The 15,603-nt window shown below is 41.3% G+C and overlaps 1 protein-coding gene across 3 annotated transcripts in view; it reads right to left on the bottom strand.

Annotated features, from left to right (window-relative positions):
* Nucleotides 1–14,005, bottom strand: part of LOC311088962 (nectin-3-like) — a 28,828-nt gene extending 14,823 nt beyond the window's left edge. For 2 of the 3 annotated variants that reach the window (XM_084123378.1, XM_084123377.1), the window contains exons 1-4: nt 13,653–14,005; nt 13,223–13,564; nt 11,979–12,281; nt 11,561–11,666 (exon numbers count right to left, since the gene is read on the bottom strand). In XM_084123378.1, the coding sequence (XP_083979504.1) occupies nt 11,561–11,666; nt 11,979–12,281; nt 13,223–13,564; nt 13,653–13,731 (830 nt within the window). In that variant the 5' untranslated portion in view covers nt 13,732–14,005. Of the gene's footprint in view, nt 1–10,863; nt 11,383–11,560; nt 11,667–11,978; nt 12,282–13,222; nt 13,565–13,652 lie in introns of all 3 variants that reach the window. The other variant, XR_014607601.1, reaches the window with a different exon arrangement.
* Between the last annotated feature and the right edge of the window lie 1,598 nt (nt 14,006–15,603).

The following is a 15,603-nucleotide window of genomic DNA, read 5'->3' as shown; positions in this document are numbered from 1 at the left end:
GCCAGGCGCAAATCTAAAATGGGTTGGTCTGAAGTAGCTTCATTATTCATAGGTGTGGTTTGGGCGTAACGTGAAATAAACCTATCAGAGCGTCATCTCACATTCCCTTTAAGAGCAGACGCGCTTTGTTCTAAAGCGGATTCCTATTATAACGGCGGATTTGCCAGACGCGCGCCAGGAGCGGTTCACAGCCAAGGAGAGCAACGCTCTCGTCAGGGACGTTGGGGATGGAGAAACACACCCAAATTAACTTCGGTTAAAAAGGCGTATGATAATTTGGGTAAATGTGTAAGCTAGATGTATGCTTTTATAATAAATTGTCTATCTATCTATCTATCTATCATAATAATGTATGATTTGCAAAAATGAAAACTGCTGCTTCTGTGTAGATGAGAGAATCAAAGTGTATGCGCGTTGTGCACACGCTACATTGATTATGGCCAAGCATGCGCCCTTAAAATAGTATATGAATAACATGCGCAACGCGCCACTGACTTTAAACTATTTTTTCCTGGTTAGTGGCGCAATTGTTTTCTAAACCTGCAAAATAGCATGAAGGAACGTTTGCGCCGGAACACGCCTCCTTTTTTGCGCTGAACCGCCCAGGGAGCGCAAGTTCATTCCCTAGTTTAGCGACGTGCTTCTGTGGAGGGAAAAGCGCGCTTTGTGCGGGTGCAAAATAGGAATGATACATGCGTCAGTGTACAAAGTCAATTGCGCTGGGTGCAAGATAGGGCCCTATATGTTCTAACGTTACGTTTCTGTGATTGAACATTAGTACAACAATTAAGTTAAGGTGAAATCACGTCTTTGCTTTTAAGCCTTCTGCCACGTTAACATCTTTTCAAAATCACGCCATTAAAAAAAAATAAACTCCTCGCTGGCTCTCACGTGTCTTTGAGTGTTCGTGAACTGATGAGACTGTGTGTGTGTGTGTGTGTGTGCATGTTTGCAGTACACTCGCACTCTCTGCGTTAATATGCATCAACACTGAAATTAAAATTTATTTTAGAGCATTATTTTGATATTTTTAGCAGTACTATTTGTTTTTACACACAAAAAATTAAATAATGTAATTAGTTGTTTTTGTTAAATCTAGTAAATTACCACATCGCATCTATTTTTAAAAGTATACTGATTAAAAGATGAAGTGAAAAAAAAGACTAGTTACAGATTTAGCTTAAATTTAACATGTCAGTCTTTGTTTTTCTTCTTTGTAGAGCAGCTGTGGCTTCAGCAGCAAAGGACCATCCTCCTCAAAAGCTGCAGGTCAGCCAACAATCCAAGAAACTTTTGAGAAACAGCTTGCTTATGCACCCACATCCAAGGCTGCAAAGGACCTGAACAGTGCGGTGGCATACTTTATTGCAAAAGACATGATGCCTTTTCAAACTGTGGAGAAACCTGTTTTTTTAAAACTAATGAAAACAGCAACACCATCAAGAAAATTATTTTCAAAGAATGAAATCCCCACGATGTACACAGAAGTCAGGGGTCATGTGCAAAAACAAGTGGCAGAAGGGGTGTGGTTTTCTGTTACTACAGATGTTTGGACCAGCAGTGGTGGTAGTGGAGAACCATACATAAGCTTCACAGTTCATTTCCTCTCTCCAGATTGGGAATTGAAGTCCTTCTGCCTCGAAGCTGTTTTTTTTCCAGAGGACCACACCTGAAAACATCTTGGAATTTTTTGAAAACATTCTGCAGGAGTGGAGCATCACAAGGGACCATTTGTCCAGCATCACAACAGACAATGCGTCAAACATGAAAAAAGCATTCCAAGGCTTACCCTGTGTCTGGCTCAGCTGTTTTGGCCATAACCTAAATTTGGCTATAGTCAAAGTGCTAAAACTTCAAAGAGTTGAATCCGCTGTTCGAGCATGCAGGCATCTTGTTCAAGGATTCTCTCGCAGCTGGAGAAGAAAGAGGGAACTAAAGAAAAATCAGGGACTCCTGAATATTCCTGAAAAATCACTCATTCATGATGTAGTGACAAGATGGGGGTCCACCTTCAAAATGATTGAAAGATTTCTGGAACAGCAGCAGGCTTGTTGTGCAGTGCTTGCAGCAGACAGAAGCTCATGGCATTTAATGCCAAAAGACAGTGATGTGCGCACTTTGGAGATGGTCTGCCAACTTCTGAGGCCTCTAAATGACTTCACAGATCTACTGGCTTCTGAAACAAAGACCACCCTGTCATCAGTGAAGCCTGTTATGGAGCACATCACTGGCATACTGGAAGAAAAAGAGGAAGATGATGCCCTAACAAAACAAATGAAAAAAGTAATGAGGGATGATCTGCAACAACATTACTCCTCTGAGGATGTCAGTAAGCTGATTGACATTGCTTGCTTCATTGATCCCCGTTTCAAGGGCAACTTTTCGCAGAACAAGGATGAGACTGTCATGTTCACTGTAGAGGAAGCTGTGAAACTGGAAGAAATTACATCACGGCCACCTCAAGAATTACCTGCCTTCACTACTGCTCAAGAGCAAGGAAACAGCACTTCCACAACCACTGTCCCTTCTGCTGCAACAAAGAAGAAATACAAATCTCTGTCTTGCTTGCTCAAAAAAATTACATCAGCAAAACAAGAAACGGTCAAAGAAGGAGATGTCCCATTAAAAGAAAGAGTGATAGCGGAGGTTAAATTGTATATGTCTCAGTCTCCCATATCCTCTGATACTGACCCACTGGCATGGTGGAAAATTCATGCTCAAGAGTTACCTCTACTTGGCAAGGTAGCAAGAAAATTTCTCTGCATCCCAGCCACCAGTGTGCCCTCAGAAAGGGTGTTCAGTTGTAGCGGACATATCCTCGTACCTCACCGGTCCAAACTTAATCCAGGAAAGGTGAACATGCTCACATTCCTGCATCTTAACTTGGACTGAACTGAATAAAGAATGTGTAAAAAGTGAGCATGTCTACAAAAATTGTTGAGCTGCTAAAATGACTACATTTATTTATTTATATATTTATTTATTTTTGGAACTGTGACAAATGGTCATGTTTTTGTTTTGATTAGTGATTGCATTTTTTCCATTTAGAAGGAGAATAAACATTTATGTTTATTTATGTTGATTATTGTTGAGCTGCAGGATTAGGCTCACACAAGTGACTGCAATTTAATTTAATTAAGAAGATTCAATTATTTATTTTAATTATTTTGCCTGATGTTCAATGTTACAAAATGTTCTATATGTTTCCTAAAATAAAATATACTGTGTTCAGTTGGGAAAAAAAGAGTTGTTTTTTTACCCAGACATTTAAATATAACATTGTAAAGCAGTAATTACAATACCGTGATACCGTGAAACCGTGATATTTTTTTATCCAAGGTTATCATACCGTCAGAATCTTATACCGGCCCATGCCTACTCTGCAGTGCCGTGAGCACCAGAGATAAGTCCCAAGAGGGTATTTAGGGTGCGGCAGATTTAGTCTCCTCGCTCCCCTCAGGAACGCTTTCCCAAGGATTTTCCATCCACTGCATTGTGATGTGCGGCAATCGCGGCAACATACACTTTGAGCGTGGAGGGAGACAGTCTTCACTCCAACCCATCTTGCAGGAAGGAAAGCACCGTGCTGACCGAACATCTTCAGGGGTCTTCTCGGTGAGAAGAACAACACTCAACGAATAGGTTCCACTTTAGGGCGTAAGCGTACATCGTAGAGGGCGCTCTCGCCGAAGTGATGGTGTTTACGACAGCTTCCCATTATATTGTCACGCCCCTAAACATGACGCAGAACAAAATGAACTGTGATTGGTTGCGTTACATGTCAGTCAGACGTCCTATTGGGTGGTCCTTGGCAGAGTATGTGAGCGGAGCGGAGCGGAAAGAATTTGCGCTCCACGCTCAAATCATTTCATAATTACTCCGCTCAAGCTCCGCTCTGGGTGTACAATTTTCCGCTCCTCGCTCCCTCCCCACGCCGTCCTTAATACGTCTCGCTCCGTTTTCGCTCCACGGTAAATTTTTATTCTTTTTTTTTAAATAACACCAACCTCTGGTCAGAAGATGCATGTACTGTAAAACGAATACGCAGTACTAAGAGAAGAACATATTGCCCCAAACCAATAAATTAGGCTATCCTTTAGCTCACTTTTAAACAAAGCAAAATAAAAAATTAGTGTTGAATGAGGCTAAATTAAATAAATTATCAAATGAAAAACATTACATTAAATAAAATAAATAAATCACAAACTAAAATATGAAGTTAAACAAATTGCCAAACGAAAAAATATAGATCTCTTTAAGCCAACTTTTATATTAATATTGAGAAATACTATGAACAGAAAAAATGCTGGCTGGTTGAACATATTTTTTATTAGCAAAGCTATATCTCCAGTGCTGCGTTAACTTTCAGAAAAATGAGTTTTTGCAGAGTGGCAGGTGCCAAAGAACATGCGATTATTGCTGGACATCAGACCAGCAATAGAAAACACCCTTTCCACGCTGGCCGAGCCGCTGGGAATGCTAAATATGCGTCTTGCAATTTGTGAAAGTTGTGGCAGTACATTAGAGTTTTCTTTCCAGAAGCGAAGGACGTCAACTTCGCTGTTCAATCTTGGCATTCCAAGGTATTGCTCGACTTCTCCTTTTACGTCTAGTGTTGTAGAAGACGAACAGGTCACAGTTGCGTATGACTGGAACACTGACTTGACTTTTTTTGCGCTCGATGGCTCAGGGTCAGAGACAGTCACAGGGTCAGCGACAAGGGAAGGGGATGTTACTTTTTTATTTACACTGCAGAGAAGTTCTGAAGTTCGAACTAACAACTCCCGGATCTCAATCTGTTTGCCTTGAACCTACAAGAACAATACAATTAGCTATGATTATTTTGCCCTTCTGTATTGTTATTATTATTATTATTATTATTTATAATAATAATAATAATGAGTTTTCATACATGTAGGCCTACTGTATTATTTTTTAGCATTATTGTTAGTTAGCATACTACTCTTTTCTTTTAATAAACCATGGTTAATTTCTGAATGCTATGCCTTTGTGTAATAAATTACTTGCCTTTTCATCTCTTGCAATCCACTCGTTCTTGAAGCGTGGATCTAATAATGCAGCCAGAATAACGTGGGTGTCATCATAAAACCTTTGATAACGAGTCGAAAAGTTCTCAGCTAGAGTTTCTGTGAATGCGGCTATTCCCAGTGGAGTGTCACTGGAAACATCAGACATCATTCTGTGTATTTCTGCAACTGCCGGTAGGATCATCCCCAGGTTTCCCAGTTCCTTTTGTAAACTGTCTGTCAGTTCAGCAAATGGTGTGAGTACTCTCACTAAGCCTTGAAGAATGAGGACATCATTGCATGTGATTTTCCCATCATCTGTGATCGACGTCAGCCTGTTTTGCCACAACAAACATTTTCAGCATCGACTCGGTCATCCGCAACTGACTGTTCCATCTGGTTGCGCATGCAGTTGTGGGACGAACTCCTAATTTGTCGATTTCCTCTGTGTTCAGTGTGCTTTTTCTGACTGTTTTGACTACTTTTCCAACCTTGTTGATTATTGAATTGATTGCATTGTGCTTTGCGATTGCGTCTTTAATTGCCAGTTGGAGTAAGTGGATCGGACATCTCAGGTGAAGATTTGATGATTTGTACATACATCAAGATTTGTGATGTAGTGCTCTACCATCATGTTCAATTGGATGGCCAGCTGGTCTGCATGGAGCTGCAGGAGTGCAGCATCTGGAGCATCACCCTCACCAACTGTCTCCCTGTCCCCGACATCTTGGTCCAGCTGATCCCCGAATTCGCTAAGACCAGGCAGATTGAAGGCTTTTACCATATTGCTGGCGCTATCAGTTACTACTCTGATCACACCACGCTGAATATTCCAGCGTCTCAGGACCTCCTCATATTTTTCATAAATGTGCTTCACTGTGTGGTGTCCCTGAATGTGTTCACAACTCAGAAGAACAGTGTGGCCTTGAAAGTTTTCATCTACAAAACTGCCCACGATACCCAGAAAACTGTGACCTCGTCGGCTCGTCCAAATATCAAGGGCCACTGAGAGTCCATTGCAGTTCTGTAGCAGAATGCACAATTTATTCTCCAACTCTAATAAAGCATGTGGCATGAGTGTGTCACGGACCGTGCTGTTGCAAGGTGGGGTGTAGCCAGGCTGTGCAATGTTCGCAAAATAGCGCATCCCTTCTCTTTCTCCTTTGGTGAGTGGCTCATAGTCCATGTAGATCTTTTTAAAGAAAGCCTGGTCTAGTTCACTCTTCCTCTCCTGTGAAATATTTATTTTTGTCGTTCTTTGTTGAAAGAAGCCTTTAAATTTACTGCTCTGTGTCTCTTTACATGTTTGCTGTGATTTTTTCTCTGCAAATAAATGTAAATTGAACATATTATGGTGCTAAAATTAAATGTAAATAATAAGTAGCCTAAATGCTGCAAAATATTTACAAATGTATTAATTCTGCGTTGGTGGTTTAGGTTGTTCAAGCTGAATAATACCGACCTTCAGATTTTTTTTCCACGTGTGAGCGAGAAACTTGATCGTGTTTCCTTGACACGTGCCTTTTAAGATTCCACAAGGAATCTTTTGACGTTGTAATCACCTCCCCGCACTCGCGTTCTCCTTTGTCATCACTACCTTTTACAATACATTTATATATTTTTCCCCTTCTTCACGGTAATATTTCAGAAACTCCATCTTTCTGTCTTTCTTTAACTGTGCTTATTAACAACTTATAAAATCGTCCATCATATAATTGAGTTGCACAGGCGGAAATCGCGAGGGGGTCGGTAAAAATATCATTAAAAGCATGTGTAAAATTAATTACATGATATATACTTTATATAAATGTTTGTGAAAGTTGTCAACTGTCTGGTTAAAGATGGCGCCAGTGTGTGTGGCCGGCCGTCCGTCGCTGTCAAACTTGTTTGTATTTTTTCTGTTTTTGTCACTGTTAATACAAAATATTGACTCTCTGCTGGTCTACGATCGCCAAACGCTGTTTGATCTCCGAATATCTGTGGGATCATTGATCAAATATGATCAGGGTGGGCAGAAAACCTCTCTTCCTCCTTTACTGTCAGAGATACCTGCTCATCTCCTGTACAATCCGTCATCTCGGCCTCGGAGAAGTCGCTACAAGCGGCGGGGAAAGCGCAGTGGACAGCTGGTGAAGCTTAAAGCATACCTGGTGCTCACTCCTGGATCGGTCGGATCGGGTCGGACTCCTCGAAGCTTCTTGTCAGAATATGGATCAAGTTATGGTCGTAATATCTCGTTTCGAGTTTTGGACCCTGCGGACACCTGGCTGGTACCTGTTGTCGTCGGCACGGATGTGGAGGCTCGGCCTGCTCGCCGAGTTTCGCCCCGACTCCACAGAGGTGGCGTCAACCATGGATATCTTCAGCCGCTGAGTCGAATACCTAGGACGGCCAGTCCGGCGACACAGGCTGCTCCTGTCAGAGCTGCCTTGGTCAATGCTAGATCGCTGGCGAATAAGACTTTTATCCTAAATGACTTTTTTACCTGTCATGAATTGGATTTCTTATTCGTGACTGAAACCTGGCTAAACATTGGTGAGTCGAGTGTGTTTTCTGAACTTTTACCGGCTGATTGCTCTTATTTTAATTCTCCGAGGACTACTGGTCGAGGAGGTTGACTTGTTACTATCTTTAAGAAAAAGTACAGCTGTAGACAGCTGTTACCGGTCTCCTTCTCAAGTTTTGAACTAACCATGTTTGAATTGGGTCAAGCTCAGCCAGTACTATGTGCAGTGATATATCGTCCTCCTAAGTATAATAAGGACTTCATCAGTGATTTTTCTGATTTCCTGTCTGAAATTATGCCGAAATATGATCGGATTTTAATTCTAGGTGATATGAATATTCATGTGTGTTGTCCTACGAACCCGCTGGTAAAAGACTTTTTAAATCTTATCGATGTTTTTAATCTTACACAGTTTGTTTCTGGTCCGACACAGGTCCATGGTCACACATTAGACCTTGTTCTGTCATATGGTGTACCTATTTGTAATGTAGAGGTATTAGAAGCTGTTTTCTCTGATCACGCGCCTGTTTTATTTGATGTTTCTCTTCCCTATCAAACCACTAAGCAATACGTTCCACCTCATATCTGCAGGATGATCAAACCCACCACTGCTGCGCAATTCTCTGGTGCTTTTAATATTGCTAGGGAGACTATGGGATCCTCTGCCTGTCAAAATACAGCGGAGTTAATCTCTTCTTTTCTATCCACTTGTTGCAACATTCTTGACACCATTGCCCCATTTAAATCCACGTGTTCAAAACCTAAATCTGAACCTTGGATAAATGATTTTACTCGGGCTGCTAGACAAAAGTGTAGAAAAGCTGAGCGCAAGTGGAAAAAAGATCATTTGCAGGTTTCTTATGAGATTCTTAGAGAAAGTTTGCATAGTTATCAGAGAACTGTTAAAGCTGAGAAGACCAAGTATCTCTCAGATTTTATTTTAAATAATTGCCATAAACCTCATGTTCTTTTTAAAACAATTAACTCTGTTCTGAATACCCCCCAATCCGTTTATCATGTAGCATCTTCTGAGGCCTGTGAAAAATTTCTCCATTTCTTTGTGGATAAGGTTGCCTCAATCAGAGCAAGCATCTCACTTCCTGCTTTAGACCCCTCCATTTCCATAGAGTGTGCAGCTGTTTTCACCCGATTTGAGTCTGTATCCATCGCTACTCTTACAAATATTGTTACACATTTGAAACCCTCAGTTTGTCACACTGATATTGTCTCACCTCGCCTTTTTAAAGAGGTGTGGGACACTATTGGACCTAATATTCAAGAAATTATAAATAGCAGCCTTGCTTCAGGCTTTGTACCAGTCTATTTAAAACAAGCAGTGGTGCAGCCACTCATTAAAAAAACTAATTTGGACACATCAGTACTCTCAAACTATCGCCCTATCTCTAAACTTCCATTTGTCTCGAAGATTTTAGAGAAGGCAGTTCTATTACAGTTGCAGTCCTTTTTAGACACACATGGTGTTCTTGAGGTTTTCCAATCGGGTTTTAAGACATTTCATAGCACTGAATCCGCACTTTTGAGAGTTTTTAATGATCTTTTAATTTCAACTGACTCTGGAGATTGTGCAATTCTTATGCTTTTAGATCTTACAGCAGCATTTGACACAGTTGACCACAGTATCCTTATATCTCGCCTCGAGCATGCCGTAGGGATTAAGGGCACTGCCTTAGAATGGTTTAGGTCATACTTGTCAGACAGAGATTTTAAAGTCAGTTTTGGTGGCTCTATTTCACCTTCTGTGTCTCTCACATCTGGAGTTCCCCAGGGTTCGATTCTCGGGCCAATTCTCTTTTCACTCTATTTGCTCCCTCTTGGATTAATACTAAAAAGACACAACATCAGTTTCCATCTCTATGCAGATGATTTGCAAATCTATCTGCCCATCAAAAGAAATGATGGTAATTCTTTAACAAGATTGGTTGACTGTCTTAATGATATTAAAGCCTGGATGGCTGTAAATTTTTTAAACTTTAACGAGAGTAAAACTGAGGCCATGATTTTTAAACCCAGTGGCACTTCTGATGTCTCACAAATAAATCTGGCCATTTTGCAATCTTATGTTAAGTCTGTTGTAATAAACCTGGGAGTTAAAATGGATTGTGATTTTAAAATGGAGAAGCAGATCAATTCTGTTGTGAAAGCCAGTTTCTTTCAACTTAGGCTTCTCATTAAGCTTAAGCCCTTTTTATCCTTCACAGACTTTGAGAGGGTTATACATGCATTTATCACAACACGTCTTGATTATTGTAATGCTCTGTATGTAGGTGTTAGCCAGGCCTCCCTTTCTCGTCTACAACTGGTTCAAAATTCGGCCGCTCGTCTTCTTATTGGAACTCGTAAACGTGAGCATATCACCCCTGTCCTTGCCTCTCTTCACTGGCTCCCTGTTAATTTTAGGATTGATTTTAAGATTCTATTGTTTGTTTTTAAAGCCCTTCATGGACTAGCTCCTGTTTATATTACTTCTCTGTTGAAGCCACATGCTCCTTCAAGATCTTTAAGATCTGCAAACCAGTCTCTTCTTGTCGTCCCTAAAACACGTCTCAAAAGCAGAGGGGATCGAGCTTTCTCAGTCGTAGCCCCGAGACTGTGGAATGAATTGCCTCTTCATGTTAGACTGGCTCCCAGTCTTCTGGTTTTTAAATCGCGACTTAAAACACATTTTTATTCCTTGGCTTATAATCCGGCATGAGAATTGTTGTAATTGTCTGGTGTTGTATCTTGTCTACTTATTGTTTCTTCTCAATGTACAGCACTTTGGTCAACATGGTTGTTTTTAAATGTGCTATAGAAATAAAGTTTGTATTGTATTGTATTGTATAAAGTACTAGTAAAACAATACAAATGCAAACAAATGCAAAATATGATTAGAAACATTTTGAGTCCCCCTCTGTTGCCTCACAGTGGTTTGGTCCTGGCTCGTAATTCGTAATTGAGCGATAGTGGAGCGTTTTCAGAGTGAGAGAAAATCACAACAAAATCAAATCAAATCAAAATTAAAAAAATCCGCTCCTCGCTCCTGGCAAAATCACGCAACTCCGCTCCTCGCTCCACTCCCACTCCTCACCGCTCACATACTCTGGTCCTTGGGCAAGAAAAGCTGTGATAGAGTCCAGACATTCTGCCATCAGTCTGAAGGTCTGGCTATGCCAGACTAGGAAGCGCTAGCCAGGCTCCCAGGCACCTAGCCAGGGGGACCAACGGGACCACAGACAGACCCGCAGTGGGTCAGCAAGATGGAAGGCAGGGACCCGACTCGTACGGCATAGAGGTCCAAAGTGGGGTCTGAGTGTGCGGTGCAACACTTACCTGCATACTCGCTGCCGGCTGGCGTTGTAAGAGGGGCTGAGGGTGGCAAGGCACACACCGCCAACCTTGCCCTCTTGGGACCCAGGGACAGAGGAAATTGCTCTTTTATTGGCTGTACGGCCATTGGCAGAACAGAACAGAAATCAAACTGAAGCCCCCTCCACCCAGCCCTCCTCCGGGGGAGGGAGAGATGCAGACACCATCTCCCAAAGAGCTACTTCATCCATCCCTGGGTTTCCCGTCTCAGGGCTGCTTGTGCTTGCGCTTGCCACCTGACTTGGCAGTAGCTGGGACGGGCTGGGCGGCCTTCCTGCGGCTGGCTCCACGCTGGGGTCTGGGTGAAGGCTGCTGAGCAGGCCGGGCGGGAGAGGCGGCCCGGGCAAGCATAGCCATCAACTCTGGATCAGGCTTGGGCAATGCAACTCTCACAGAAGGAGGAAGTGCAGCCGAGTCCTCATCTCCAAAAACCCAAGCTCACCCTCTGATGCTGCGATTGACATCTGATCGGCAGGGGGAGCCCTGAATGACACGACTGGCTGGTCATGAAAGGGGCCAGAGCGCTCAGCCAAAATACATACAGTCAACTGTTCGGCTCCGAAGCGAAAGACCAATGGTACGTGCATCTGCTTCCTATTTATACCCGCACTGCAGGGCAGAGCGTGAGATGCAAATGGAAGGGAACTAAGGACTTAATTACCTGATCCAGATGTAGCTTGTCGGTTTTGGGTTACAATCCACTAGACAGTGATATTCTACAGCCTCTGTTGGATCATCAGGGATTATCACCACCACTTCTGGAGCATCTAAGAGAATTCAAAAATATGAAAATAATAATAATATTGGCTTATCATAAACATTGTTCATGTGGCGTTGAAATTTAGGTATGCTTAGTTACAGGAGGGCAGCCTGAACTTGTACTGACCCAGTTACACTTCTGTCCAAGTATAATCATTAGTTAGGCCAAAAACAGTGATTAATGTTTTTATAGGAGTAAAAAATAAATCCACCAACAAACAAACATGATAAACAGGGGCCCAGACCTCCTAGTGATGCCCCTGACTGTTATATAATTTGTACGCTAGCTTGACTTTTACTGTGTATACAGTGTTACTTACAGTGGACATTTATCACATAGTCGAGTTCAAGCTGCTTTGTCAGTGTGCTGTGTTTGACCACACACTGGATCGTCTTCTGGTTTAGATGTTTAGACGGTGCTCCCAGTATGTTGGTCACAACAGTGACGGTGCCGTCTGAGTGCTGTGTGCTGCTGGTTTCTGTTCTCAGAGAGTCATTCAGAGCTCCTAATCTCCACAACACTTCTGCTGCAGGACGGGCATTCGAGGCTACACATGATGCCAAAGTAACGTCGTAATGATCAGAAACATGTGTGCTTCCCGTTACTTTCCCCGCAGGAGGAACTACATTTTAAAAGAAAAAGGACAATAAATGAATTGTGAACCATGAGTCATCAAAATTAGCCAATAATTGATATGGCCCAGATTGTGCATACCTAACTTACAAACACTGCCATTTCACATTTTTACGAGTTTTGCTCTACACACACCATGTTTGTGAGAGGAAATATACTCATGAAATATACTCAGTATTATTACATTATTTTTACATTACATCATTACATATTACATTCAGTAGTTCATCCAAAACTGAAAATCCTTTATTTAATTTTTTTGCAGACTTTCATACGGAGCCCCTAATGGGACCTTTGCAAAAATAAAAATATCCGTACTTCCAAGCTTCAAAAAAGAACACAAAAACACCATTAAAATATAATAGTAGTGATTTATATGACTCATTTGCGATATTACAAATCTTGTAAAACCATATGGTAGATTTACATGAGGAACTTTATAGTAATTGTAGGGAAAAGATAATACTCTTCAAAACATCCCCTTATTATTAAAAAAATAAAATCCATACAGGTTTGGAAAGACATGAAGGGTGTGTAACAGGATCAGAGAATTATCTATTTTAATGTAATTTCACTTTCCAAGTGTTGATTTACACCATGTTTGTGAGGGGAAATATCTTCATGAATCATTTAAATGACTGTCAGTAGTTCATCCAAAAACTGAAAATCCTGTCGTCATGTTTCTCCCGCTTCATGTTTTCCTAAAACTGTACGGGATTTGGAATATATCACTATGACAATTATGCTTTTGTGTCCTGGTTTTGAAGCTTGAAAGCTTCAGTCCCCAACCATTGTAATTGCATGAAAACAGTGTATTTTGTGAAAGAAAGAGAGTTACACAGTTACACTACATGGGTTAATAAATGACAGATTTGTCCATTTTGTTTGAACTTGAAACCCAAAGTGAGAGAATAACATTCGCAGTCTTACCATGTACTGTGACACTGATGTTTGTCAGAATTTGTCCAATAGGAAATGTGTTGAAGATGCAAGTGTAGATCCCGTCATCCAGAAGTGACATTCCCAGCAGCTGAATCGATCCATTCTTCTCTTTAAAGTTCCCAATAAATTTGACCTTGTCCTGTAAATCCTTTGTGTGTTCAGTTTTCCCATCTTTGTAGATGATAAAGAAGCTGTGCTGTTCAGGGTTTCCTCTTGTCTGTTTCTGCCAGACGATATGAGTTAAATTATCTTCTGTCTCAGTCAGATGACAAAACAAAGTGGCATTCCTTCCTTTCATGACTGTTGAATCATGGCCAATAATCTTAAAACCTGCACAAATAATAGAAAAAGAGTGAGTGAACGTATATATATCTGCTGGCATATCTAACATAAACAAAAGTATAAATATTTCACTTACCGGCTATGCTGGAGTATTTGAGATAAGTCAAAAACAGTCCATAGAGTGATAGATCGAAAGTGTTTCTTCTCCCGTGCATGTTGTCGTGCAGCTGTTAAAAATCTACTTCCCTCTCAGTGCTCAGAGTGAACCAACTGTCCCCGATTCAAAGGCAGTTCCCTAAATTTACATCAATGGGTTGCACCTCAGATTATAAAATGACGCATGCAAGCATCACACCCCTCACTCCCTCTGCATTCCAGCTCAAGGGCATTTTATGGGGTCACTCTCAAAATTTAAATCTAGTTTAAGGAAAAAAATAAAATAACAGACCATATCATAAGGGTGAATCACAATATGCGGCTCCTCCACTGACAGGACAGAACAGAACCTGTGCTGGAGTCATTTCCTCTCTCTCTCTCTCTCTCTCTCTCTCTCCCTCTCTCACACACACACATACACGCACGCATACACACACATTTCAAACAAGTATTACACGTTAACCAAAGTTGAAGAAAGTGAAAAAAAAATCATTCTGTTCTTTTAAAATAATATAAATGAAATGATTATATCACTCAATATAAAAATAAACATCTTACTAAATTTTTAGTAATATAAAATCTTTTGAGTGCTTCTTAAGAGACAGAGGTGTGAACATATATGTTGTGACAATCACAGCAGTGGGGGACGGTGGAGTCCAGGTCAGCACACAGAGTGCCACAGCATATGGAAGTTAGTCTTAGTCTGTTAAGTTTTCCACAGCAAATGTTTTGATAGAGTCAAAAAATAACTTCAAATCATTAAAGCTGCAAGCAGCGATGAAAAGGGCCCTCGCACCCCTGCCACCGCCACCCGGCGCCTTCAGGAAAGGCCTTAAGATTACACTCACCAAATTTGAAGAGGATCAGATCAAAACTGTAGGAGGAGTTTGTTAAAGTACAACATCAGGAAATAGCAAAAACTGCCCAAAATCTGAGAGGAAGTTCAAAATAGCTGACTTGCTGTTGTGTTTAGGGCTATGCTCCAAGAGACTTTTTTGTAGGTATTGGGTCATTACAAGTATGTACCAAATTTCATACCTGTACGTGAAACGTAGAGCCGGGGCAAAATGTGGGGGCAATAATTTACCGAATTTGCCCCAACCAATTTTGAAAACCAGTTTTCGAGCATGTTTAGGCCCTCTAAAAAGTGATTCACTTTGGAGAAGAAGAAGAAGAAGAAGAAGAATAAACGGAGCAAAAACAATAGGGTCCTCTCACCATCGGTCCTCGGGCCCTAATAATCGTAAAAGATTAAAAGGAAAGAGACCCCATTGGGGCTAGCTACCCTTGTCGGCAGTGTCCAGCTCTGTGTTTACAGGATGCTGGAGACACCCGCCCAAGGCTTTTAAGAGGAAAATCCCCTAGAGTCTGCGAGAGACACGGATGACACGATTAACGACTTAGGAACGGAAACAGATATGAGTGTGGAGAGTACTTAGCCATTTAGGTTGTGAAGTTGCTGATGGTGGTGATGTGAAAACATTCCTTTATAAGGAATAAAAATGGCTGCATAAAAATTATTATTTAAAAATTTTTCAAGTCTCTCAGATGCTCTGGGACGCTCTCAGATGCTGTGGCAGACTTTCCCCAACGCATCAGACTTAAGTTAAAACTTGGTGTCCCAGACACCTATGAGTTTATACTCTACTAAGCGTACTTCAATACCTGTTCGAGTCGGCCGACGTCTCGACCCTTTTGAACACGATCACTCAGGAATAAGGTCTCTATTGCTCCACTAAACACTCTCACTTGAGAATAGAAGTGAGAAGTAAGTGGAAGTATGTGGAAGTAAGTGGAAGTAAGTGGAATATGCTTTTAATCACGGCCAGAGGACCTCAGACCAATTTCAGTGAGAATCCCACCAACAAAAAGAGTACAACAGTTTTGATAGAATTTTGATAGAATGGGAGCATAGAAAAGGTAACATGACA

Source organism: Abramis brama (genome assembly GCF_963993115.1).
Source record: "Abramis brama genome assembly, chromosome: 8".
In the NCBI taxonomy this organism is placed as follows: domain Eukaryota; kingdom Metazoa; phylum Chordata; class Actinopteri; order Cypriniformes; family Leuciscidae; genus Abramis; species Abramis brama.
Note: the sequence above shows the minus strand (reverse complement) of the source record. Positions and strands in the feature narration are given on the sequence as shown.